The sequence below is a fragment of the Pogona vitticeps genome, chromosome 3, assembly GCF_051106095.1.
Source record: "Pogona vitticeps strain Pit_001003342236 chromosome 3, PviZW2.1, whole genome shotgun sequence".
Lineage (NCBI taxonomy): Eukaryota > Metazoa > Chordata > Lepidosauria > Squamata > Agamidae > Pogona > Pogona vitticeps.
In genome coordinates, this window is record NC_135785.1 from 205,732,323 (window position 1) to 205,759,765 (window position 27,443).

At 38.4% G+C, this 27,443-nt stretch overlaps 1 protein-coding gene across 1 annotated transcript; it reads right to left on the reverse strand.

Annotated features, from left to right (window-relative positions):
* Positions 1–730: 730 nt before the first annotated feature.
* Positions 731–27,443, reverse strand: BACH1 (BTB domain and CNC homolog 1). The gene is made up of 5 exons (XM_020796210.3): positions 27,306–27,443; positions 16,929–17,226; positions 10,148–11,515; positions 8,795–9,001; positions 731–4,107 (listed from the first exon to the last, which is right to left on the reverse strand). The coding sequence occupies exons 2-5, from the start codon at positions 17,166–17,168 to the stop codon at positions 3,646–3,648; spliced, it is 2,277 nt and encodes a 758-aa protein (XP_020651869.3). The 5' UTR covers positions 17,169–17,226; positions 27,306–27,443; the 3' UTR covers positions 731–3,645.

A 27,443-nucleotide genomic window follows, 5' to 3' on the forward strand; every position in this document is an offset into this window, starting at 1 on the left:
CATCTCATACAAAATTAAGGAGCAACAATATAAATTATTCTTCAGATGGTTTTGTCAGCTAAAAGAATCAGATTGATCATGCAATTAATTCTAAATGCTGGGGGGGGGCGTTGTATCTTCCTCAGCGGTGGACATGTAACACGCTTCATCATTTCCAATAACCAGCTTTTAATGATATTCAAATGATTATAATGGTCCAAAGACATACAATGTTACTGTAATTAGTTCAGCTGTCACTATTTGTAAATGAAAATGCAGATGGGTCACAAACAGAGCCTCCCCAAAGAATTTGAGGTCCGTAGACACATTAGCTATCTGTAGGGCAAAAACAGCAGAGTATCCAAAATAGAGTGTGGCACAGAGGCTGGTAGCTAGGCAGCATAGGATGGAAGGTATCAGAAGCTCACACACCACAAGGAACATATCAAAGCCCTTACAATATTATTGGATGAGATATTTCCTTGATGATTTGACAAACAAGGAATGAAAGAAATATTAATGAAAGAGCAAAACATGAAAATAAACAAAACTTGAATGTCTTTCTCTTTCATTAATACAAAGCATTTTTGTTTTAGAGGCTCTCTTTCAGGACTCAGCAAAAACCATGAAAATAAAGAGATTGAAACAAGTTCTTTGCTCTTTAAAATATTTCTAGACTATGGAAGTCTGATGCTTCCAGATAAACAAATGTTTATTTGTGGATGATAATAAAGAACAAGACACATGCTGCTTGAAAGTAAAGTTTTAGGCATTTTATTCCAATCATTAATGTCTGCTGTTTGAATATATTATATAAACTGTATAAATAATGTTATTTCCAGAGTTCAGCTTTAGTAGTACTAAATGAAATCAGTTGGTATGCATCAGTTCTACAATGCCAAATGTTTACAAAAATGAAGACCTTTTTAGAAAGAATAGTGGCTTTTATTGCATTAGAAAACACTGGACTATGAAAGATTTTAAAAAATCAACTGTAATTAATGCAGGGTTTTTTTGCTTTTTTACAATCTTTATGCTGTTTTATTGTTAGAGAATTTCTAACATTCTGCCCCAGATCTTTAAAACTACTTTTAACATGCATTGATACTAATATTGTACATGTTCAAAAATGAATGTTCTTGGCTAAAACTGGAGAATGTATGATTTACCTGAGATTTTTGTACATTAAAATTGCCGTTGATATCCATTCCTAAAACTTGCAAGCTGATGATTTAGCTTTTCAGTGTTTGCATGCAATCAAAATACCACTGTACAAACTTTCCTAGAGGTAGCTGATTAAGCTGCCTCAATCCCCCCTCCCCGCTCCCCACCTGGATACAACAAATTCAACAATTCCTGCAAGACTGTGAATTTAACATAGGACTCTAATTCATAGGCATTAAAGTTGCTAAACAATTGCAAGAATGCAATGGATGCTCTTTTTCACTACTCTGGCAGGCAATGATCCATTCTTCCAGATGTCTTATCAACTGACTTTTGGGACACAGAAACTTAAGCCAGATTCTCTGTTTCAACCTCTGCATTAGTCAAGTCCAAAGAAGAGGAAAGATGAACATCCTTTCCTTCAGATGTAACTCTTACATCCTAGAGAGAACAGCCAGCAGTGAGAGATAAGGAACAGCAGTCAAACATTTGGAGGACGACATGTTCTCCATCTCTGCCATAGATAGAAAATCCAGGTCCCTGCGGACAATTTCAAATGTTTTGACCCTAGCAATTCTACCAATAGTTCTCCCATATGCAATTATGTCTGTATCACAATTCTTTCAAAAGAAAATTAAGCTACTTTTTCAGGATATAGAGCAGAGGTGGGAACCAGATGTTACAAAACTATTAGCCCCATTAACCATCACCACTAGTCAGGCTGGCCAGGGCATATAGGAAGAACTAGAGTCCAACTGCATCTGCAAGGTCATACTGTATCTTCCTTAGCGCTAGCATAGACATTTGCATGTTTTAATAGATTTGGCACTGATAACTGAATTGTCAGAAAAGAACAGGGTAGAAAAGTCAGACCATATGACTTCTAGGAAAAAGAGTTCATGCCCTTAATAGATGTACACAACACCAAAAATACCATCTAAATGGCCCAAATCCTATTATTTATGTATGTCAGCGTAAGTCAAATAGCATGGAGCCTTAGTGGTGAATTGCTGCTAATTAACTTGCTGATGTTTGCATTTCTTATTGCATGCCACCCATGTGACATGGCACACAACAAAGAATACAAACAATGATTCCTTAACAAGCAGATATGTATTACTGAGATTTATGCCATTTGACTTATACCAGTGTATGTAATTAACAGAATTCTGGACAATATGTATTAAGAATGCTCTCCTAAATTATCACAAGAGAAATGAACACAAGCAAAAGAAACCATGAACTTCCACAATGAAGTAAAATATTTTAAGCTGTCATTTATAACGCTAATTCGTGACAAGTATTTGTGAATATCACTGCAGCTTAGAATGATCTTGAAAATCACTCTATGAGGTAGTGTAGTTTTTTTAAATACATGCTGGTTGTTAGAAGTACTGTTCAGATGATGTATCTGGCCAAACGTTCACTATGTATGTTTACACTATGTTTTATGCAAATTTGCTCTTCTACAGAATAAATCACCGATAACATAATCACTGCTTCAGTATGTTAGAGGAGATGGCAGATTTGCCATTCAAGAATTCTGCAAGGCATACAGTAATTACAGAAAATTACAGATGATCATTTTCCAAACACAGATACAAAAATTGATGTCTGAGCTGAGGTAGGAAATGAAGAATTCCATTGGCTTTTACGTTTTGTAAACCAGCAAAAGTGTTTTGAGGTTCAGCAGGTAAAGCTTCTGTTATTAAAGAGGAATTATGCAATTAAAGAATTTATATGGATTTTCTGTAATTAATATGTTGCAGAAAAGCCTACAGTAAAATGCTCTATTTGCTTATTTTAATAGACAAAACTACCAAAGAATCCAAAGCGGCTTTTTTTTTCATAAACAAAGTACTAGCCATTGAAATCTGAAACTGAATAGTTACAATTAGCTTTAATCATAAAGGCATCCATGTAAAACAATATTTTTCAAAGGTATCTGAACTGGTCCCACTATTAATATAAAAGTTAAAATCCTTCCAGAATCTTTGACCATTTTAATTCTCCTTTCAACAACCACTCACCAGATCTGAAGTAGGAAGTATAACCAACTATGGTATATTAAGCAGAAATGGAAATGTATGGGAACAGTGGAAGGGTAATAAGATGTTAAGAATGGGTATGACTCAATGCTTCCAAATACAAGGTGTTTTGTTTGTTTGTTTGAGCTTTTGTTTTATTACCGAATTTATTTTTAACTCTCCTAGCTTGTAAATTTTGAGAGAATTTAAAAGACAAAAAAGGGTTTTTTACTTTTCATGGCACTGGCAGCCAAAATTATCTAAGCTGCAGAAATTCCCTTTTTTTGTAATAAGGCATGCTACAAATTTAGGATGACATCTTCCTATATGTCATTAGAGAAAGGCCCACAATTACATCCAGATTTGAATGAGGATAGTAGATTAAATACAAATGCAGTTATACCATATGGAAAATTCTACCTTTCTACTTTAGGACCAATGCTTCAGTCCTGTAAGGATGAGTTTGACAAAAAGATTATTCATCTGTAGTGCATTTGTCCGTCATCTGTTGACAAAAATCTGTGATACCACTACCACTTTGCACACACTGCTCCAAACACAATGTTTTATCAGATATTCTTACAGGAACTGGGCACGGCTCTTGCGCTTGATCGTACCCTGTATTACATGCTTCTTTTATATGCTGATAACCAGAACTCTGCTCATTAGTTGATACCACAGAAAGACCGGCTGGTATTTCAGCACATAATAGCACTGTAGATATGCCATCAGAAGTTGCTGGCTGTTTCCTCTCAGGGATCAAAAATGAGAGCGGACAATCAGAGGCAGAATATTTTGCAAGAATCTGTATTTGCTCATGACTCAGTGCTGCTTCTTTGCAGACTTGTTGACAAAGTCCTGTCAAATTCTGTTTTGTCTCAGCCAGTGTTGATAAGATGTGATCTTTCTCTTTCAGTAGGTTTTCTTTTTCACTTTGCTGCAAGAAAACAAAGTGGTTGTGAGTTCCGTACTTGCTAATGTTATTTTAATTTTTCATATCAAATTACATATAACTGCGTGTGCAGCAATTTAAAAAATTGTAATAAAGGCTTAAAACAGTATGATGAGTATACTTCTACAAATGAAACTATATTTAAACCATACAAAAAACCATATATAGGAAAAACACTAGAATTATTTAGGCAGGAATTTTGCTGTGGAAGTACAGAGATGTAATAGACTGCATTTCTGCAAGGCTATTCCAGTGCAGTTCAATTTTCAGATCTTAAAGGACCTTAAGCAGTAAGGCAAGAAAATACCTTCACTTCATACCCTAGAGAAGTGCTATCAGCCATTGTGGACAACATTTATGGCATCCTTTGATAGCAGTCTCCCCACCTTTGGCCTCCCATGATAATATGTTATGACCTCAAAGTGCCTGCTGTAAAAACAAGGAGTTACAAATGGTGACTCAAGAAGGATAGTAGAAACTGCATGAATAAAAAATTCCTCAGCTTCTCTGAGGTCCTAACTGTGATCAAGGCTTCTTAGCACACTACATGTAGTGCAACATACAGCCTTCTGCAATATATTATGGGTACAAAATAGTTTTCCATGACAGACTCTGATCTCTGTTCCATAAAAACCTGTTAACATTCCTGTGACATTCAAGTCTATCTGACATATATACATCTTATTCTAGCAAGGACCTGTTAATTAACATCTTGATAACCCCATTCCTGTGGTAAGGAAGGACAGGTCGATTCTCTGTAACTGTAGTTATTTAAGTGGTCATCTGTGAATTCCCTCTGCTCCTGTAGAAACTCTTCGGACCCTTCCAAAGTCCAGCAACAGCAAAAAACAAAACAAGCAAAAAAAAACCAACCACAAACAAACCACCTTCCACCCAACCCTTACTATGCATGTTCCATAGCAGCCAAGAGCTGCTCAGTTCCTTACAATCTGTCACTGAGCAACAAAAGAGATATAAAGTGTGATGGACTGCGGGCAAGCAGGGACAGATGTGTGAATGAATAGATGACCACTTAAAGAACTATAGTTACAGGTAAGTAACCTGTTCTTCTTCATTATGATCTCTATGAATCATACACTGGGCAACTAGCAAGCTCACTTGCCCGATGGAGGAGTCATGATAGCAGAGGTGAGAGAAGGAAGCATCAAGCCTAGTAGGTACATCTAGTGCTTCACAAATGTTAGACTGGGACCAAGTGACCCCTTGCAGATATATATGCACTGCCTGTTCACCTCATTTCATTGCTTTTTAATCCCGTTACCGGACCGTTTATTTACAGTTACAACATATAAATGTGAACTATATTAATTGCAGACATTTTTTTTCGAACATTAGCGGTACAGTTTGTGGAAATTGCTGCCAAGGGGGTACAGAAGTGGGAAAAAGTTGTGAACCACTGCTTATCTTTATCTTTTTTCCTTAGGCTTCTTAGCCTTAGATGTGTCAGTTTCACCTGGTTCCCTCCTTCTTTTTCAGAGATTGACTCATTGGTTTTGTTCTGATGCAGTCCTCATTGAAGTGGCTGGAGTCAGTTTCAAAGCAGCTGTCTCCTTCCTTGAGGATGGCTGAGCTAAGTTCTGAATTGACTGTGCCAAGGAAGGCTTGTGCTGGATACTGTCTATTATTATTTGCTTTGACAGGGTCTTACAAATGGAGATTGAGGACTTCAGTTGTGAGGTAGGGTCAGCAATATTATCAACAACCTTTAGAGGCCTTTCGCAATGGAAAAAAATTAAACTGTGTTTGGCAGGTCTTACACCCAACTCGTCACTAAAGTTTTACAAATTTGACAAAATTGGGTCATATGACCCTTTTCCGGGCAGTAAAGGCACTGGAAGCATCCGTCCGAAAGTAGGATTTTATTTGAACATGACGTGCACTTTCTAAATGGGCCTGAAGTACAGGAAAAAGAGGCAGAAAATATTTAGAGATAACAAAATGTCAGAAAAAGTATGTAATAGGGTGAAAGCAAAAACATTCACTCTGGAAGCAATAGCCTCAGTGACAGTAAACCGGGAATGGTAGTAATTTTGGCTGGTATGGAGCATATTTAGTAAGGGTTTGGGGGAAGGTTTTTCCCTCTCCCTAGGCTGTAGAAGGTTCTGAAGAGATTATGTAGGAGCAAAGGGAACCCCAATGTTGTCAGAGTATAAAATTTACAGACCTGAGCAGAACAAATATACTAATGAGCAGCCATGATGTTCAGGTGTGTCAAAATGCTGAGTCACTGTGACTCAGGAGGACTGGCTCAAAGATATGCAACATCTGTGCTGATTGGACACAGCCAGATGCATAAGTGTATATATGTGGACTGTGCAGAGATGTATTCCTGCTATTCTGATGAACTCATAGTATCATGCTGTCATTCTGTATATATGCAAATATCCTGGTGGTGGTAGAAGCTGATTTGTGTCTGTGTGAGTCATTTTGCCACAAGGACCTTGAAGTTACTCTGCTAGAATTTTCCATGTGTTCACGCACTAACAAATGTGTACCTCACAGAGACTATAACAAAGAGCTAGTGTCAAACTGACAAAATTGCCAAGATCCATCAGAAAATTCAGGTGGGATAATCATCAGGTTATATTCGGTCAGTACCAATATGTTGACACAGTATCTTATACAATACAGGTTAAAATCACGGTCACTTTCCTTACCCTTCTTTTATCTGCTATAAAGCTGGAATGGATGTCCAGTTGTAAATAGAAAAAGAAAAAGAAAACATCTGTTCAAACAACTGGTATAACCAGATGCATGAACAAAGCCAGGAGCGTCACCACAATCTAAACCTAAGTGGGCAAAGTATAGCTCATGGATTCTATTTCAATCATATTCTGGTGACAACACACATTGTTTCCATATAGTCAGAGAGCTAAACTCTAATTCAACCATACTCTGAGCTAAATAAACCTCTATTCTACATCTTGGGAGTACAACTAAAATAAAAATTTAAACAAATTAAACTTAAGGCAATATACTATATAATAGGATGTCCAGTTGTGGTGGTATATACACAACTGAAACATCCATCTATTTTAACATATTTTACTTATTTTTATATCTTTTACGTATTTCAGTTAGCCTTTATCTATTTTTGCTTACTTTTCATCTCTTTTAAAATATTAACTAAGTCCCACCTCTTAAACTTAACCTATAAACCCTTTGGGCATACAATCCTTGAACAATTAGTTGGTCAACTTAAAAAGCGGCTCCTGACCCCACAGGAACTGCTCATCCCTGATTTTAAAAAGTGAATGCAGTGGTGGAAATTGTGCAGCTTACAGGTTGCATGCAGTACCCAAGACCAGTTTCATAGTCCACAAGGCCCTCCAAGATTCCACACCACCTTCATTTAAAAAAAGAAATCATTTCCCCAAAACATCAATTTCTTCTCCTGGAAGTCTCCAGCAGCAGCAAATTTCCACTGAAACAATACATAAGACTTCTCTTGTGCCTCTTCCCCCAACAGAGCTTTTATTAAACTGGAAGTGAATTTAACCCAGTCCTGGTTGTTCTGCTTTCTATTCTTATTGTCATGTTTGGGACTGGTGTGATCCCAGCGGATCTAGAGACCGAGTAATGCCAACTGGATCTTGCATTAATGAGCAGCATTCTGAGGTGTGAACCATGATTTGGTCTGCAAAGCACTTATTTGTGCAATATTCCAAGAAACAAAAAGAATGGGACTAACGCGATCTCTAAGACCTAAGAACAAACCAATGTTATGTACAACCATAATCAACTTTTCTTGTAATGCGTCAGTACTCCAGAAGAAACATCAGTGATTTCCTGTTTGCTCCATGTATGTTTGTCATAACTAAAAGGAGTAAGTTGTATCTAAGATATGCAATGAGAGCTGAGATACATATTACAGTGCAAAAGGATTATGAGACCTTTCCCACCTTTTTGCGTTTTTACTAAGTGACTTAGTCTGTAATACTGATTCAGAACAAGATAATCCTTTTGGTCACTGTTTGAAACTCAAATTCATATATTCAGCCATTCAAATTCAATGACGCATCAGATTACTGCTCCCCCTTTTGATTATTCCTTTTCCATGAATTACAGAATCATGTAAATGTTCAATTAGCATCCTCCATTTTGTTTTTAGCACGCAAGCTGTAGCAATCAACATAGTAAAAAGTATGTTATGCATATTACAGATATACAATGACTGAAATCCTCTTCGCATAAGTTACAACACGTAAGGCTGGTCATGTCATCAGCTGAAATGACTTTAAAAGAAACTGTATGTACCACCCTTAGCAATTTTTGTTAATGAAAGTCTTCCTACCCTCATTCCCCCATTCACTCCCAGTGATGAAAGGGACTACCCAATATTAAATGTAATACATTTGGGCAATTCTTTTTCCTAACATTATTTGTCTTTCAACCAAACCAAGCCCAACAAAAACTGTACATGCCGACAGCCAAAACCCAGTCCAAAACTTACATCTTTTGAGATGACAGTATTGCAGAATCTTGACCTCGCAGGTTTAGCTTTGTTGAACTTCTCAGCAAAAAGTGATTTGAGGGCAAAAAGGAGAGGTTCTTTTCTGGTACTTAGCTGTTAAAGGAACTAGGGTTATAGCTAAAATTATCTAAATTCGGGACTTATTTGAAAATATTTTTTTAAAATCTGAATACCTACCAGTTTCTCTATTTCAGATTCAAGGTTCTGGATGCAGTCAAGCTTTCGCTTACGACAACGCTGGGCAGCAATTCTATTTTTACTTCGCCTTCTAATATCATGGATACAATCCAGCTCTTCTGGTGTCAATTTGTGCATTTTCAGAAATGACTGAAAGTCATTCCTAGAAAGTGAAATTAACTTCTGTGGATTCAATGGTAGATTCATCTGGAAAGCAGATACAAAATTCAGACTCAATTTTAAACAACAAAGGAACTGGCACATCGAAGTGTGTTTTGAAAAAAGGATCCATGACCCAGTACAACCAGTAAGGTGGGCAATTCGTTTGGCTGCAGATCCCACCATCTGTCAACACTGCCTATGGCTAATGAAAATTCCAGCCCAGGAACATAAATTCTGCACATCCAATTCATTTTAAGACTCATAAGGACCAAAATAACAAACCTCAACTTTTGTCTTTTAACATCTGTATATTGTACATCAACACCTTAAAAGTTTCAACAATGTCTAGTCACCTTGAAATTTATATCAGATAGAGTAATTTACGCAGTAAAGTAGTAAACAACTTAAACAGTATGCAAAGCAGCAATAATGAAAGGAATGACATTTTATACACTGAAGTCCAGAATGAGGAATTTCTGTATATACATATGAGTTGTGACTAGACATGAGGACGAATAAAAAAACAGACAGGCTGCCCCCACCAACCCCCTCCCCCGCACCGCTTTCAGAGGTGCCCTTTTGAGAAAGTACTTTTGAAAAACTGAGTACACAAACTGATGGAGAATTTAGATTAGGATTAAAGTGTTTCTTCCTTCACACTCCATTTTTTATCTTACTTTTAACAACATACTGAACATAAATACAATTAGACAAAGGCCAAAATCCAGTTGCTTAGCACAGTAAATTGCACTAGACAAGGCACACTGAATCAACAGGAATTCTGTGAGTTAACTCCTTTTTAAGCTCCATTGATTCAAGTGGGCTTGCTCTGACTGCAATTTACCATGCCAAAGTAAGCTGCAGTTCGAGCAGGCCTATTTGAATCAATGGTACTTGTGGAGGAGCTGACTCGCCAAATCCCCATTGATTTAATGGGCCTGCAATGCCAGCATAGACTAACATGGCTACTTTTTCTAAAATCATACTAAGCAACAAGATGTTGCCCAATGGAAGTGAAACTGGTTTGAACAGAGTTTAATTCCCAGTGTGTTTATAAGTACAGAGTATTATTTAAAGCCAGCTGTCATTCCACTAAAGCTTTCATTAAAAGAAGTCTTAAGCTTTCTTTAACGTTTTCAGGAAGAGACATGCAATTTAAAGAAACTAAAAGGATACACAGCATATTCTCACCTCGCATTCTTGTTCTCTGGCAGAACAGGATTCACTGTCTCCCTCTGTATCTGTTTCAGAATCTCCTTCCAAATTAATCACACAGGTATAGGGATATTGTTCTGGTTGGGGCTCTGGAACACAGTCCCCACTGTTGGTATCAGTACTGTTCTCGTTGCTTAGGTTACTGATGAAGGGGCACACAACAGAGCTCAAAGTTGTAAAAGTTCGTGGAGGACCATGCTCAGGACTGTCACTGATCCGGATACCTAACCAAGGACACTCGGTTTTCTTTTCTGCACAACCTTGCTCTAAAAATTCTTTAGGTGAAGCTGGAGACAGGTTTACTTGACATGCAGTGTCTGTGTTATAAACATCACTCCAAAATCCTTTTGCTAGTTGTTCTGCTATCTCCCTCTCCACACTGCTACGACTGCTGGGTGAAGCACAGCTCATGTTTCCTCTGTCACACAACTGAGATTTCAAAGGTGGGCCCTCCTCGGCAATTTCACTGACTGGATTGCAATCTCCAGCTCCGGTAACAATGGCCATTTTTTCAGCCCCATCTGTATTGCTCTGCATACCACTCAAAGTCAAGTTACAATACTGATCATATGCATTTAAGAATGAAGGGGGATAAGCAGAAATAGAAGAATTATGGGTGTCAAAAGAACAATCCATCTTCTCTGTAGAACATTCAATGCTCTGAAGTACAGAAACTGACTCTTTCAATAACTCTTCTTTTCCAGGTTCTTCCATTACTGACGGAGCATCTGAGTATCTTGGAACTGGATGCACGGTTACACATTCAAGAGATTTTTGTACAGCACCACTGGTATTTGAGTCCGTCGGATGAAGGGATGCAGAAGATGTTACCTGGATATCTTTAATACTGGAACTGGTCTCCACAATAGGGACTTTATCACTCCCTATAGCTTTCTGGAACTTCCTATATTTGGGGCACTGGGAATCTAAACCAGGGGCAAAACCCCTTTCTGATACAGACTCACATGCCTGATTAGTATGGTCCTGCAAAAAAGACACTTCTACATGTTGCTGGTCTTCACAGGCCTTCGGCTGAGGGTTCTGAACGCATTCGTTTGGCAAACCATTCCCATCATTTGCTTCGGAATCCTCATCAATTGGCATACCTATTTTACGCTTCTCTTTCTGCCAGTGTGATTGACAACATTTCTTTTTGGGACATTCCCGCCACCCTGGGTTAAGGTCCAGAAACTTGAATTTGAGAAAATGAAAGCAAGATTCCTCGATGTCATGTATTCCCAAAAACTCAGCACACTTGCAAACGTCAGCCACATTGTCTTTATCCAAAATAAGTTTAGAAGTATACGCAAATTGAAGCAAAGGAGCAAATCCTTTCAATGTAACCTGTTGGGACATGAGGAAAAAGAACAGCAGAAAAGAATATATGTCAAATTTCTGCCCCCAAAATGCTATATAGGAAAACACACACATGAAATTAAATTCTCCCCGTCTAGCAATGTTGTCAGATACTAATAATAATAATTAAAACTACTTTTAATTAACTATTACTTGCTTTTTCAAAAAAAATCTAGGCTTATACACAGTATTTTTTGTGACAAAGAATTTATCATACATCAAAAGGGCTAGACAATAGCCACAAAGACAAACATCAACTACAGTGTAAAAACTACTATAAACTAAAAACTAAATAATGTAAGAAGATCAGTCAGTGTCAGATATTTCATTTGAAAATGAAATATGTGACAACATTCTTTGGTTACAAAGAATCCTGTTGCAAAGAATATTGTTTAACTCTCTTTGCCACACTATAAATTCTGTCAAGCTTCTTGCATTCCATAGTCAGGCAAAAACTAGAAAGAACAATGTCAACTGAGAAACAGCAATTAGTTACAATTTTTTTTATTTTACTGCATTTCATAGAAATATTTTTGATCTAGAAATGGTTCAGTACAAAAGTGCTTTACTGGATTTTCCTGATCATATTCAGCAAATTTGCAAGGAGGGCTAGCACTCTAGCTCTCTTCTGACATTTCTTCGACTGCCGTCACATACGTGGAGGGTGTGGAGAGTGACTGAGAGAGCCTCCTGCACCTATGGGGCTCTCCATGTAAGTTACAACTCTAAGATGTCCAGTTACTAATTCCCAGCAAATCCCCATGAATACAGAAGGCTCTCCACCTTCATGTACAAAAAGATAATGCCACTAGGAATGGAAGGGACAAGGCTACACTTACTGTTTGTGTGCCAAACACAATAAGGAATGCCTGAAATGTGCTAACTCAGTACCTGTGAATCCATTTCTATTAATAGGATATCCTAATACTCTAATCTGAAACACAGATGTTGAGAAGAAGGTTACAGAGTGTGGTGGGAGGGAGAGAAAGGTGAGTATGATCCTGAACATTGCAACCTATATAGCAGAAGTAGTGTAAGGGCCAATGTTCAGACTTGCTGGTATCCTGTGGGGGGTGGCACTGAAGGGAATATTCTGCAATGTATCGTGTTTTTAAATGTAGTGGTTATGTAATGTAAAATTTGCTGCAGTGGATTTTCATCAATAGAAAAATGTGTTTAATTTTAAAAATCAATGTAAATCATGTCGCTTATACACCGCCCCATAGTGCTTAAAGCACTCTCTGGATGGTTTACAATGATGCAGGCTACACACTGCTGTCCCGGTGAGCTGGGCACTCAATTTCCCGACCAACTGGTGTTTTTATAATTTTTTTTTAAACTGGGAGATGAGGGATCCAGGGTCACAGTACTGCCTCATAACCTAGAGAATGCACAGCAACTCCTGAGCAATCTGCACCCCAAATTAAAAGACTTGTATGTGTGTGTGAGAGAGAGAGACAAGAACCATCACTTATTCTACCCAGCAACAAAAAAGGGAAAGGTTAAATATAAACAAAAATAGAAATAAATTAAAAGAGAAAAGCTGTGCTTCTGAGATGTTTAAGAAGGCTAGGGCAGTGGTGAGTAACAGATTTGAGAGAAAACCAAAGGCAAAAATCAATAGACAGTAGTGCTGAATCCAATACATAGAAAAGGAAAAATGGTTATAAAGACCAAGAAGTGTTATAAAGGGAAACAGATGTTTACCCTCATGAACAGAACAATAAAGACTGCAAAGTAAGTAACTTAGAGTGTAGAGAAATCAGTAATAAACCTCTGACTCATGATGATGAGATAGAGAAAACAGATAAAGGAGAAATATTAATGAATAACGTAGATGGAAAGGATCAGTACAAAATGCCACTCAGAGATATAAAAGCATCCGTTTATTCACTGTCAGTTTCAAAAAGAGGAATGAACAGTGATACAGAATCCAAGACAGTGGCTAATGCCTTAGTAAACACCAATGGTAAATCAGGATTTCCGAATGAGTTTGTTTTGGTTTTAAGTAGGAACTTTACTTCAAAATTAACACAAGCAGTACTGTGATAGGCAGGTCAAGATTTGGTGACTTACATAACTATGGTTCTTGATGGTCCATGTATTCACACATAGGGGTTCTGTGCCTGCACAGATCTCACTTCGGAATGTTCCAGAGCCTCAAAAATGAAGTGCCCCTCTGCCTATATCTCGTGTGCATGGCCCTCCTTTCCTCAGTCCCAATTGTTCGCCACTAGAAAAAATTGGAAGGGCAAAACAAGAGGGGAGATGGGAGGGATGTGTAGATACATGGATCACCACTCGAAGAACCATAGTTACATAAATAACCAAGCCTTCTTTGTCGTGGTGTCCATATATGCACACATAGGGGTGATTAGCAAGCTAGAGTTTTGGAGGTGGGGATTACACCAGGAGTGATGACAGAACAGCCCTAGCAAAAGCAGAATCTCTCTGAGCCTTGAGATCTCGTCTATATTGTGTGACAAAGGTTACAGGTTGGAACCATGTGGCTGCCTGACAGATGTCTTGAATGTCTACATGATGCATAAAGGCAGTAGAGGAAGAGATTCCTCTGGTAGAGTGGCTGCAGAATTCCTGTAAAGGGCGGGGGGCCCTCATCGTCAAGTTCATAGGCCACGGCCACAGCTAGGGAAATTCATTTGGAGAAGCATTGGGAGGAAATAGGTTGTCTTTTTTGGGGGGCCTTGATAGGAAATGAAAAGCTTGGTCATTTGTCTAAAGTCTTTTGTTCTGTCTAGGTAGAAGGTCAGCACTCTGTGGACATCCAAGTAGTGGAGGGATCGTTCCAGGTTGTTCTGCTGAAACAGACAGAAGGTAGGTATTATAATAGGTTGAGACATGCAAAAATGAGACGGTACCTTGGGGAGGAAGGTAATGTCAGTGTGGTGAGTGACCTTATTGCAGGAGAAAATGATGTAGGGTGAGACACATTGAAGAGCTGTAAGCTCTGCGGCCTGATGTGCTGATGATGTGAGCACTACCAAGAGTGCGACCTTGAGAGATAGAAGGGAGAACCTTGTAGCCAGTGGTTCAAAGGGAGGCTTGGTAAGCTGGGAAAGATCTAGTGGGACTGCTATGATTGCCAGGTAAAATATTATTTATGTTTTCTCGCTCAAATGTGGAAGGCAAACAGCATAGGATTCATTCACTTCTAGCCTGCAATGATCAAGTCCCCACAGGGATCCTTGAGCACCTGTCAAGCCAGTGAGTACATGGATGTCCGACAATCCTAGCAATAACTCATTAATTGCCAATTAGAAGCCATTGAATGTTATGCCATTTGCTCTCTGCATATATGACAAAGCTAGTGGATTTCAGCTTTTTTGTCACAGAAGTGAGATTTCAAAGCCCTCAACAATGATTTCACTAACTGGCTTGCAAGTGTACCCAAATTATAATAGTTCTGCATTTATTACATTTATAGTGTATCTTTCTTAAACAGAAAACAAGATAGCGTACATGGTATTCCCAGGTAACCACCCATCTAGGTACTGACTACTCCAAGGCTTGCTTTGCTTCCATTTTAGCAGTTTCAAATCAATCCTAGGTAAGCCTAATAGGTTTTGATAAGATTTGTAAGTAAATGCATGCTGAATTAATGGATCTTAAGATGTACACACTATGTGAAGCATTCTACTGGAGTGTAGCTTTTCCAGAGATAGACGCCTATGTTCTCTCTCTACTGACGGCAGAGTATATCAAAGAAAGAAGACAGCACGACACATAGTAAAGGGAAGACACAGGAAGTGTCCCAGATGGGCCACGAGATATATAGCAAGAAAGTCACAAGTTTCTTCTAGCACTATTATACCGGTGCTTGACTGAAGCGCTGCCACTGCTTTGCGTGGGTTATGATTCTTGTGGGAAAAAGAGCTAGAATGTAAACATGAACAAAAAGAACTCTGATTGCTACATAACCCATGAATACGTGAGTGAAGGAACTGGAGGAATATTGTGAGGCAAAATACATCACAGTGGCCTGTGCTATACATTTTAAAATTTATTGTAAGAATTCTGCATAATTACACATTATAACTTTTTTCCTTTAATGGTCAAAGGAAAGTAATATGAAAAAGTGACAAAAATGAAATTTCAAGGAGCAGAATTTAGAGGAAGTACATGCAGAATGTTTACATAGCACAAGAAGTTCTTCTTGCCAGTTTCAGAATTAACGTAACTGTGGTTATTCTAGAGAATTGACTACACAGTGGTTTGAGAATCACTGAGGTTTCACTCTGGCTCTTACTTATCTCCTCTGATCCTCAAGACATATTTAGCAATGCCATATATACTGAATTTAAATGAAAGCCTGGAGGACTAACAAAGACCCATAGATATATCTCTGCTGTTTTATTTGCAGTTAATTTATAAACTAAGGGGACAACCCTGTGAGCTCAGAGTGAATTTACATAAGCAGCGATAGGTATGCAAGGTGTAATCAGAGCAAGGGGGAAAGATAAAGCAAGACACTGCATTTCTATTTTTCCTATTACCTTTATCTCGTATGGAGAAACACCTACACAGTTTTAATCTTAAATGCAGGAGGTTATTGGAAACTCTTCTATTCTGTGCAAATCCTACCCCCATCAAAATAACACCAGAAGTAAAAAAAATTCAAAGGCCAAAATCCTCTTGCATAGTAATTTTTGGAAGCAGATTACCTCAAGTTCAGGAATCATCACAGACATTTTCAGTTCAAACAATGAGGCAGACAGGTTAGTATGCAACAGAAATTGTATTTATATAGTGAATTATTAACGTGAAGCAATTCTCCAAAGGTTGTGCAGTTTGTGTTATGCCAGCATTACTAGGCAAGAGAATTTGGGCCATTTAATCATTCTTGACATACTGAGAAACCTCTACTTGCAACTGCATGTTTTTCTGTAACAGTCATTCTTCAACAAACTACAGGCAAACCACCCATGGGTGAGAATGTCTTTGATCTTGGGGAATAAGAATTCTCAGGCAGGATACTAGTAGATTAAAGGATGTATATGGGTTGACAGAAAAGCTTGAATAAATTTGTAGGAGTATCTGTCTTCTTTAGTTCTGAATGAATGTTACAAGAAATAATAACTGGAAATACTACAGATCTGATAGGTGGGCTGAAGGAGGGGTATCCCCATACCATTTTTAATTTTTTCCATTTGCTGTTCATTTTGGTTCCTTCTCTTTGTTAAAGACAAAGCTGTTTCTCTTACTCTCTGTATGTGTTCCGATCCACTTTATATTCTTGCCCAAAAGGTAGTTATTTTTATTTAATATTATTAGTATGGAATGCCTCTAGCTATAGCACCTATATTACTCTGAGTGTGAATAAAATGTAACAAGAAGAACAAATAGATATTGTACCTCACATAGGAACAGCTCAAGCACTTACCTCTTCAGGCAAAGTAATGATAAGATCTTGTTCTAACTGACCCACAATTCTTGAGCGGAAATAGAGGCTGCAGGCTGCAAGCATAGAGCGATGGGCCCGAAATCGTTGATCTTCTACTAAGATGGTAACATCACAAAAAAGATCTTGTTTCCTTTGTTCATCAAGGCTAAGCAGAACATTGGCACTGTGTACTGAAGATTCATAAGCAAAAACCACACTATTCCGTTCGCTTAAAGGCATTCTGTAACACAAATGTTGACGAAGGTCTCAGAAGAAAACATGCTTCTAGTCTTCACACCTGAAATAGATTTTATTTATTTATAAACTGCTTTAAAAATGGAAATCTTCAAAACCAATACAATTATTATAGCCTATTTGGGATCTCGGTCCATTTCTTGAACATTTATATCAAGTTTTGCACACTAGCCCTGATTATTTCTGTTGAAGAGACTAATTCTGCAACACTTCTGAATACAGTTAATAATACAATTTAGTACAACATAGTAGAATTTATCATCAAAAAACTTTGTAGAACATATGGCCATCACTGAACAAGGTTGTCCAAAGGAAATCAGTCAATAGCAGATGCCTTTCACATCCTCTGCCAGTCATCTACAGAAGGGAGTAGCATAAAATTCCCATGTGGGATCCCTCCTTACCATTGCTGAGATGCCAAATAGATATACTGTTTTCCTAGGCTATTAAGGATAGCTCATATTAGCATTGTTAACTGAACACGGTTTTAACTTTGCTATCTTAATGGGCTTGCATGCTTTATTGTACAATCTGTTCTCTTTATTGCACTCTTCTCTCCTACTGTTTTGTTAGCCAGCTGGAGGTGCAAGTTTATGTCAAAGGTGCAAGCTATAAACTATGTAGACAAAAGAAAATAGGACACTCATGCTATATAAAGGCACTCAAAAAAAAAAAAAAAACAGGGAAGGAAAGGATCATTATGTTTCCCACAAAAATTGCTAATGCTACTTACTTAGGCAGTGCCAAAACAGAAAGAGAGGAAGGGGTTATTTCACAGATCAGTTTCTAAGAACAGAAACATCCTAGTTTGAAATCACAGGCTGACCATCTGTGGCATTGTACAAATCCCCATATGTATATTACAACACTTAAACAAGAGATCAACAACATGAACTTTTTGTGTGTGTGTGTGTGTGTGTGTGTGTGTGTGTGTGTGTGTGTGTGTGTGTGTGTGTGTGTGTGTGTACACACACACACACACACACAAACACACACAGAGTGGCACCTCGACTTACGAACGCCCCTACATATGAACAATTCAACTTACGAACAGCTCCGTTCACAAAATTTTGCTTTGACTTGCAAATGGAGCTTTGATTTATGAACAAAAAACCACGGAAAAAGTGGGAAATGGACTTTTGACTGCCTGGCACTGTAATTTTAAAATGTAAGAATTGGTTTAAAAGGTGTTTGGTTTGGTTTAAAGCTGCTTGATTTTAAAGGTGTTTTGTTTAAAAGTTGTTTGTTCCCTCCCTCCCTCCTTTCCTGCCGTTTTTTTAACCTTAGGTCATCTTAGGTTTAAAAAATTCCCCCTAGTGGTAGAGGACGGATTAACTGCTTTTGCATTCATTCCTATGGGAATCAATGCTTCGACTTACAAATGGCATCTCTACATAAGAACAAAAAACAGCTGAAACGGATTAATCGTTTTCAATTCCTATGGGAAATGCTGATTTGATTTCTGAACATTTCGACTTACAAACATCATTCCATTATGGATTAGAGATGGGCACAAATTGATTCAGGCCAGTTCCTCATCTGATTGGTCAACTGCTAGAAGAGGCAAGGAATGGAAGCCCAGGCTCCAGTTCGAACTGCAGCATATTTATTAACAGAATTGTTTCCGTCAGCAAAATCTGGAGGGGTGCTTCTCCTCTGCCACTGCGAACTCTCTATGCACTTAAAAAAAACACTCTGGAGGACTGAGAACCCCTTTGGATGCCTACTAGGTGTGCCAGAGGAGGGGAGAGAATGGGCATTCAGGTCTTGGTGCTGCAGTGACAATTCAACTGGCTTTTAGATCACAAATCTTTACTTGTAACAGTTTTACACTGGACCTCAGGCAAAATCTGCTCCTACTTAAAGTATCTAATACACTTGTAGACTTACTCTGTTTAATAAAAAGCCAAACACAAAACACTTTATAATGACAATGCATAACTGTGCATGAGGCTAAAAATGTACAGAGAAAACCTAAAGAAACTGAAAAAGGGAAGTTGTAAACCACAAAGATACAGATAAAAATTCATCTACCCATATTCTACATAGAGCTTTATTCTGACTTATGACAGATTTTCTGATGAACTGAGTAGCAAAAGGTTCCTGATTATTAGTTTTCTATCACTCAAGTTAATTTGAGATGTGTTACTGATAAAGAATTTGGCAATCATACTTCGTCTGATAAGAGAACTTCAGTAATATGCTCTGTGTGGGCTGTTTTAGAACACCATTCTCAAATTTCAGCTAGTACAAAAGATAGTAGCATCTAATACAGTAAGGTCATCAACAGTTTGAAAACAAAATTGCTTTAGAATCTATACTGGCTATACTGTGTCTCATTGTCTGGACACAATTTGAAGTACTGGCTCAATCTAGTTGTGCCTCTTACCTTATCTCTTTTATTCCACTGCATGCCTCATAATAACCCAAACATGCACCTTTGCTCGTATTTTCTGTTTCACAAAACTTAAAAGCAAATTTGACGCAGAAATATTCCAAGTAACTATTTGACACTGAACGGTTCCCCTTCTATGGAGGCAATGTCAAAACCCGAGCCATATTTTTCAAAAAGAATTAAAGAGCTCATTTCTAGACTGTTTAGGAATTCATGAGGGAATTTTCACCGTATAGTCATCTTCAACCATATATTTTATTTTGAAGATATATTTATTTTAAAGATATTCCCATAACCCTGAGAAGCATTGTTGACCATAGGATTCTTTGGACATCACTAAATCATAATTTCACCATACGCTGGAAGCAACATGATGGTACAAAACAACAACAAATTGGTGGAGAACCATTTTAGAGTTCAGAGTCAAACTGCTCTTATGGGAAGTGACTGAAGACTGCATAGGTGGGAAAAGTCAAAGCCAGTGCTGCTACTTTAAGCCATACAAATTATTATTCATTGGCAGAAGTCTCCATCTGTTTAACTGTAATGTTTTCACATAGTATGTGTCAATGTAGAAAAGTCAATGTAGTTGTATGATAATGTGCATATAATAAAGGTGCATAATTTTGTTATTCTCAAACTTTTGTTCAATCCCAGCAGAACATGGCTCTCCAAAAGTTTACAAATCTAAGATTATAGTGTACCATCCTCTGGTTTTGTAGACTATGCTGTACTCCAAACCAGACTACTGTACACTTCTCACTTACAAAATACTGGGGTTAGGGGCATTGGACGCCCCCTATATAGTTCAAAATCCATGTATAACTCTTATGCCCCTAAAAATGTAATTACAAAGCATAAACAGCTGATTCACACACACACATACATGCAGCTAAAGGACAGAAAAAGACTCTATCAGAAGGAGAAAACAGAGGCACAATATCTCCCCCACCCCCCATGGAGCAGCAACCTGCTGTGACTTCCCCTGACCTGTGTCGGGCTTCTGGCATACCCCAGACCCCTGCCTGGCTAGGAGAGGGGCTGGCCAGGACGCTGCATTTGGACTGGGGACCACCACATTGCCAAAAACAGGACCTTGGTAAGTCCGAGATCCACTTTTCTCAGTCTACTTCCTCGAGATGAACAGCAGTATAGTATTTGTTGATTGATCGATCAATCGATCATACCTATTCAGGAAAAATCCATGTATAAACAAAATAGTCCTGCTCAAATCCATGCAATTCAAGGGAGAAGTGTACTTCTTCATTCACGTCAGAAGCAAACCAATGGTGTTTCTGGAGCAAAAGGATCAGCCGACAGATCCTGCTGTTGCCCAGGGAACTCCTGAATATGTTCACAGTTATCACATGTTTAAGGGAGGCTCCTTCTGTGTCCATCAGCATACTGTACTAACTATATGCAAGAGCTTTATGATAGGAAGTGTTCAGCTGAAAATGGTTTAATGGTGTACTTACTAGATAGCCTTTGAATTTTGGAAGCACAAGAAATTGAAATGAATTAATTGCTAGAGAAAAAGGATCAGTTTTCAAAACAAAACTGACAAATCCCCAATTAAACAGGATTACTCATTTGCTGGTTTTGTTGTTGTTGTCGTTTTCCTTTCTTTTATATAGGACAATATTTTCTACACAGCTAGGAGGTATTTCCTTCCATTCAGAGTCGAGAGAAAAAAACACTACTATATTAATAAAAATCTTTGCTACTATTTAATGTGTGTAATCTTCTGATATTCTTGAGCACTCAACATCTGAAAAGCTTTTAACCATCTCTATCAGTTATATCAATTTTCATAATCCCATACCTAGGAACCATACTTTGCAGTTTTGTCAGAATGTATCTTTATATTCACCATCTTGCAGATTTCATCCAGTACATCAGTCCTGTAATAGCAAGCAAAGCAATATTTCAACTCACTGCTTTGCTGAAGCTCATTATGGAATGTAGCCAGTGTTTTCCTATCACCTGTTCCGTCAAAATAATCTGTTTAAAAGACAGATCTGCTGCTTTCTCCATGCCCCTGAAGCCAAAGTTGAATTTTACTCAAGCTGAGAAATTTCTTCCGTATGTCTGGTTAAACGATTTTTGCTGACAGAGGTCAAATTGTGCAATCTTGTTGCTGAAGTAGATTTGTAGGGCTGTAACTTGAACCTTAACAGATTTTTTAAGGATGAAAGTTGTTTAAATGAGGAGGTATTAATTTTGAAGTGGCACAGAGATATAAATATAAAGAGCATATTCCTACAAATTCATAAAGCTAGTTGTTGCCAACTTTATAAACATTGTTTTAAAATCCTACTTCCTATGGGAATGCCAAACATTGATTTGAAAAATCTGACACCTGGAGTAAACTGATATAATGTGTTAATATAGGAAGACCACTTGAATTAAGGGGGAAATGATCAAACAGTGCTCATGTGCAATGTATTTGCAGTATATCTGTAGCTTTCCACTCCAACACAAATTATGGCTTTCAACCAAATGCTGTTCTCCTCCAGGCATATTTTGATGGCACAAAAGTGTTGTTCTCTCTCTGCTTTTCCCTGTTCAATTAGCTTAGTCTCCCCCTTACTCCCACAGATTTATCACTAAATAGCTCAGGATACCATCCTTTATCAAGGACATAAGGAGCAGATCATGGACACAGACACTTTCTGGTTGCTAAGAATCTCAGACTTCAAACTATTGGGGTGCTGAGAAGCCCCATGTACAAGGAACAAAAACTATCTTGCCTGCTTCCACTGAACCCGAAATGCTAATGAGATTGGCTGCATTTTATCTGAAGTTTTTTTTAATCTTGCTCTGTTCCACAGCACAGATTTACAAAAACATTTAACATAAAACAGACAGTTAAAAATAATACATAAGCAGAGTGAGACCTCTGATGTTTAATGGCCATGACCAAAACTCAGGATAAATATAACAATAAATCAGAAACATTTAAAAGAGGGGGAACTTCTCAGATTAATATTTTTGTTTTAAACTTTTAAAACATATCCTGTTACTTCTCTGTATCTTACAGAAAGTTTTTTTTTAAAAAAAGTAAAATGAAAGAACCAACAAAAGTTCATATCCTTTTAGCAAGCATCTAGTATGGCAAGATATGGAACAGATAAAACCCCTAACAGATAGATATACTGCCAAATTTAAGGAATAGCTCTTTCTTGTAAATTTAAATAGATCAGAACACTGTCTCCTTGGCCACCTGCATCAGTATCTGCAACAGTCAGTAGGATCTTATTGTTGAAATTCTGTGGCCACAAAACAAAAACCTTTGTATGGCTATTTGGACTTAGCACCCAGATCTTCCAAATCTCTGATGAGTTATGTCTAATATGTATACGCTGACTCAGCTCATACAAAGAAGCTACTATTTAATAACTGGATGGGACCAGCTGTTCCGAGTATACTTAAGTATACACTGATTTCCACAGACATATTTCACAATGTTTACCTTTTTGAACAGCAGGACTCATAGTATAGGAAATCTAATTGCAAAAGCATGAAAGCCACAACAATCTATGCAAAGGCCAGGGAGTGCAACATTCATTGTTAACAACATTTTATGTATTTATGTCCAAGGAGAAAAGTACTGGCAAAAGGAAAGCTGTTCCTTACTGCAAGTCTCAATAAAAGAAAAAATCCACCACTGAAATGCTAGTATGCAATCACAACTCTATTTCATATTAACTGACCTACTAAATTTAACCTAGGATCTTGATTGTTTACAATGCATTTTCCCTAGTAATTGTAATGTTTCTGTGTTAATCTTATGGAAAACTGTCAATGTAGGGGTGGCTTTTAAATGTCAGTTGCTTATCTAACCCCAATCCACCCGCCCTCTTCCTTGTATGGAGGAAGAGATATGTTGCAGATGAGTGCCTGCAATAGTTAAGACTTGCTGATTCATTATGTTGTGCTGACATAGGATGAAACAGCATTTTGCAGAAAACTAAGACTCGGTCTTTGTAGAACTTTCACCAGTATTGAACTGGTTATTGTTACTTACTTGTATGCTTTTCCTAAAATAACAATGTTTCTATATTAATCTACTTAATTTCAAATTGTTTGGGTAATATGGCAATCTATTTCAAATCAGTAACACTGAAGTTAGATTCACATTTTGCTCTCATACATGAAGCAAGCATTTTAGACATAATTTTAAGTCCAGTTCATAATTTTTTGCTGTTACCAATTGGAATATTTTTAGACAGATAACTAAACATGCAATTGCAGGTTTCCTTTTACAATATATAACAGACATGTCCAATTATGTTTAAAAAGTACGCTATATGTAAACATATAAAAGTTACTCAAGAATGAACACAATAATTACATGAGTCACTCTCTCTGAGCGTAAGCTACTTTGCAGGTTTGTTTTTTAGTATAAACCGGAAACATGGTAGCAGAACCATTTATACAGAAACACTGCCAGAACCTAGGGAATGGTATATAAACATACATAGGAAACCTTGCATCAGCCACTCTTTCTCTCAGCATAATCTACTTAACAGGATTATTGTACACATGCTATCTTAGCCACCTATGTCTGTCTCAAACGTATCTGAGGTAAGCCTTTCCCACATTACAGCTGTAAAAGCAGAAATTATATAGAAACGTGCTTCTGATAAACATGAGATGAAAGACTAAATTTTTACACTTAGGTTAAACTGGGGTAGCGATCCAAGATCATAACAGGAACTCCTCATAAGATAGTTTGCATGAAAAACTAACTGCAATCCTGGCATCTAATAAAAAGAACAGCAAAAAATGCATTAAGTAATGTCCAGTGGTTATAGTGACAGACTTGGGAGATTGGTGTTCTACTTTCCCCTGTGCCACGAACTCCACCGGGAAACCTTGGGAAAGTCAGTATCTCTTAAACTGGCTTAACTCACAGGTGTATTGTAAGCATGACATGGGGGAAAGGGAACCATGTGCAGTGTCCTGAGTTCAATGTAAGAAAAGTGGCACACAAATACAACGAATAAATAAACCCTACTGAATTCACTAGCAAGCAGGATAGTTCAGTAGTTTAGGAATCTGGACGTGGAGCCAGAGCTTGGGATTCTATACTGTGCCTCCTGCAAGCTGCACAGTCCCAGGGTGCCCTCAGAAGAAGGGAATAATAAACCACTTCTAAGTATTCACTATGTGGATAATCCTGAAAAGGAGTACCATGTCAGAACTGATTTGAGGGCACAAGAGGGTGATTAATTCAGTGGAAGTTACAGCCATGTAAACATGCACAGAGTTATCCATGGATTAATTTTGCAGGTGATAATGCTTCTCATTTCTGACCAGGTTATTTCTGTTCCTACTAAATTATTATTTCTTAAATTGTAAAGAATCCATTTGATCATAATTTTAAGAAAGAAAGCTGCAGGGTGGAAACAACATCAGGGAAAGACGAAGGGGCTAAAACTAATTTTTAAAACCATCAATGTATATAGACTGCAGTGACCACAGGTTCTGTATAGTAACAAGAAAGCATTCTGGACTGGGGGATTCAGCTTCATGGCCTTTTACACTTTACAAATTCTGAAATTTTTTGAACTCCCCACCACATGTTCCCCCACTCCACTGGACATGTGGAGATTCTCATGAGTGGCTGTCTTCCACTTTCTCTTGCTCATATGGGAAGATTCACAGACACAGGTAATACTGCAATAATATAACTAGAAGATCACTACCAGAAGATATATTTGATCTTCTCCAGAACTATATTCAACAAGTTTTCTTTATAAACAATGAAGATTTCCTTCACATCTTTCTACCCAAAGCACACTGCATTGAAAGGGGAATAGGGCCATATTATTCATACACATCTAATGCTTTGCTAGGTGAATTCAACCCATCCAGATCATTGCCAGGTTCATTTAATCGAGCAAAGGGATGGGTACTCTTGTTGTTCTGGAGGTGACCAACACTGATTCACTTGTGCTGCACTCCCCCATATCTTCAAATGCTATTAAATCCATACTTTTGAAAACCACAAAACTAACTGCCCATTCCAGTTTCTGTCTATAAAAGGAATTTTCCTCTACATTTGATGGGACTTGTTTGCAAGCAATGTGTGATAGAATGCAATCTAAGCTCTTTAGGTCTGAGGATCTATGAATTTTGTCTTTCCAGTGAAAGAAAGAAAATTACCAGAAAGTGCAAGCCAAGCAAAAATTCAACCAAGATAACACAGTAGCCAACACCATCTGTGTTCCAAGGTCTGTACTTGTTCTTCCTTTGAAAGATCATTATATCCAGGCTTAGGAAAGCCACAAAGGAATTTCCAGATCTGTAGTAGTTTTTCTGGATTTTAAATTAATGTTTCTCTTTTGTATCAAAATCTTGTTATTTACCATAATATAGGACAACTTTACATGCATGGTAGCACTGCTGTTCATCCACAAAGGGAAGGAGGAAAACCCTGTGATCAGAAACCCAGTTGGGCCACTTAACTATCATGGCAGAGTTTGATGTTTCTGTCACACTGTCAAGAAAAACATGGTAAGGCACAAGAAAAAAGAGGACACAACATCTTGAATTTTTTTCACGATCAGTTAAGCTATATATTTAATATAATAAATAAATTTCTGTTATTAAGAAAGTCATAAAGAGAGCTCAATGATGTATAAGCAAAAGGACACCTCCAAATCTCACACAGATCCTGGACTTTTAATTTATTGTTGTCACCAGTCAAATCTCATGAATTTTATAACAGACAAGAGTGCCAGACTTATGAGTCCTGAGTTCAAATCCCTATTTGGCCATGGGAACTCACTGCAGGCTGGCACTGAGTTCCCACCCCTTGAACATCTAGTTTGCCTCCAAACTTCCATTATGGTTGCCATTACTTGGAAGTGATTTGACAGCACATCACATGTCTAGTGACAAAACTTTAGCTACTTTTTTATATTTTGAAAATTGTTTATACTCACACCCTGCCTTTCCAAATCACTTTGTGCCCATTTGTAACTTAAAACACATTTACACGGAAGTTGTTCCTCCAAGCTCATCGCACCTTAATGGCCTGTTTAGGATCCTGCGATTAAACCCAAATCTTAATTATACGCAAATCTAAATAAGTTTAATGCGGCTTTTACAAAGGAAGTGGGCACAGTTCTAAAGGCAATGGTCAACACGTTTGGGTTATAGGCTGACAGCTCGGGTTGGGTGGAAAGTTTTGTTTCTCCAGCTGCACATCGGAAAGAGAAGCACCCTTACTCGTCGCAACCCTCCCATCGGCATGCACGGGTTTGCATCTCGATTAGCAACACGGGAAAACTCTCCAAGGGCGAGGAGGCGCCCGAGTCACAACCCAGACAGTCTTTGCCCCCCTCCCCAAATGCTGACACAGTGGCCCGGAGGGAATCCCTCCCACGAGCCGTTATTGTTGCTGGGAAGGCGTTTCCGAAGCCTTGGCTCCACCGCCACGACTCCGGTTTCCCTCTTGCTTAAGCCCTCCCGGGGCAACCTTTCTACTATAACGCCTCCACCCCACCCGACACTTAATCTGCCTTTAAAAAAAGGGACAATCGGACCGTCCCCTCCCCCGTCACAGGAGGGGGGATGAGTAGAAGCGGGAGGGGGGGAGAAGAGGACTCCCGGGAGAGATCTGCGCCTGCGCTCTCCAAGTCAGCTCCGGTTTCCCTCTCCGCCACCCCCGTCCTCTCCCCGCGCGAAACACACTCTCCCCGCTCCGCTCCGCTTACCCTCTTCTGGTCCCGCCGCAGCCCTTCCGAGGCGCCCCAGCCGCTCACACCCCGCGCCTCCAGGGCCCGCTCGGCCGTCGATTCTGCCAACGCTGCCCGGACCGATCGCAGTCAGGTGACAACATCGCGGCCTCCGCC

Excerpts from the sequence above, each read along its gene's own strand:
- BACH1 (XM_020796210.3), bottom strand. The coding sequence starts at position 17,168 with ATGCCTTTAAGCGAACGGAATAGTGTGGTTTTTGCTTATGAATCTTCA. Across the intron at positions 11,516-16,928 it reads TCATTACTTTGCCTGAAGAG|GTTACATTGAAAGGATTTGC; the intron begins GTAAGTGCTTGA and ends ATGTCCCAACAG. Across the intron at positions 4,108-8,794 it reads AATCTGAAATAGAGAAACTG|CAAAGTGAAAAAGAAAACCT; the intron begins GTAGGTATTCAG and ends GTTTTCTTGCAG.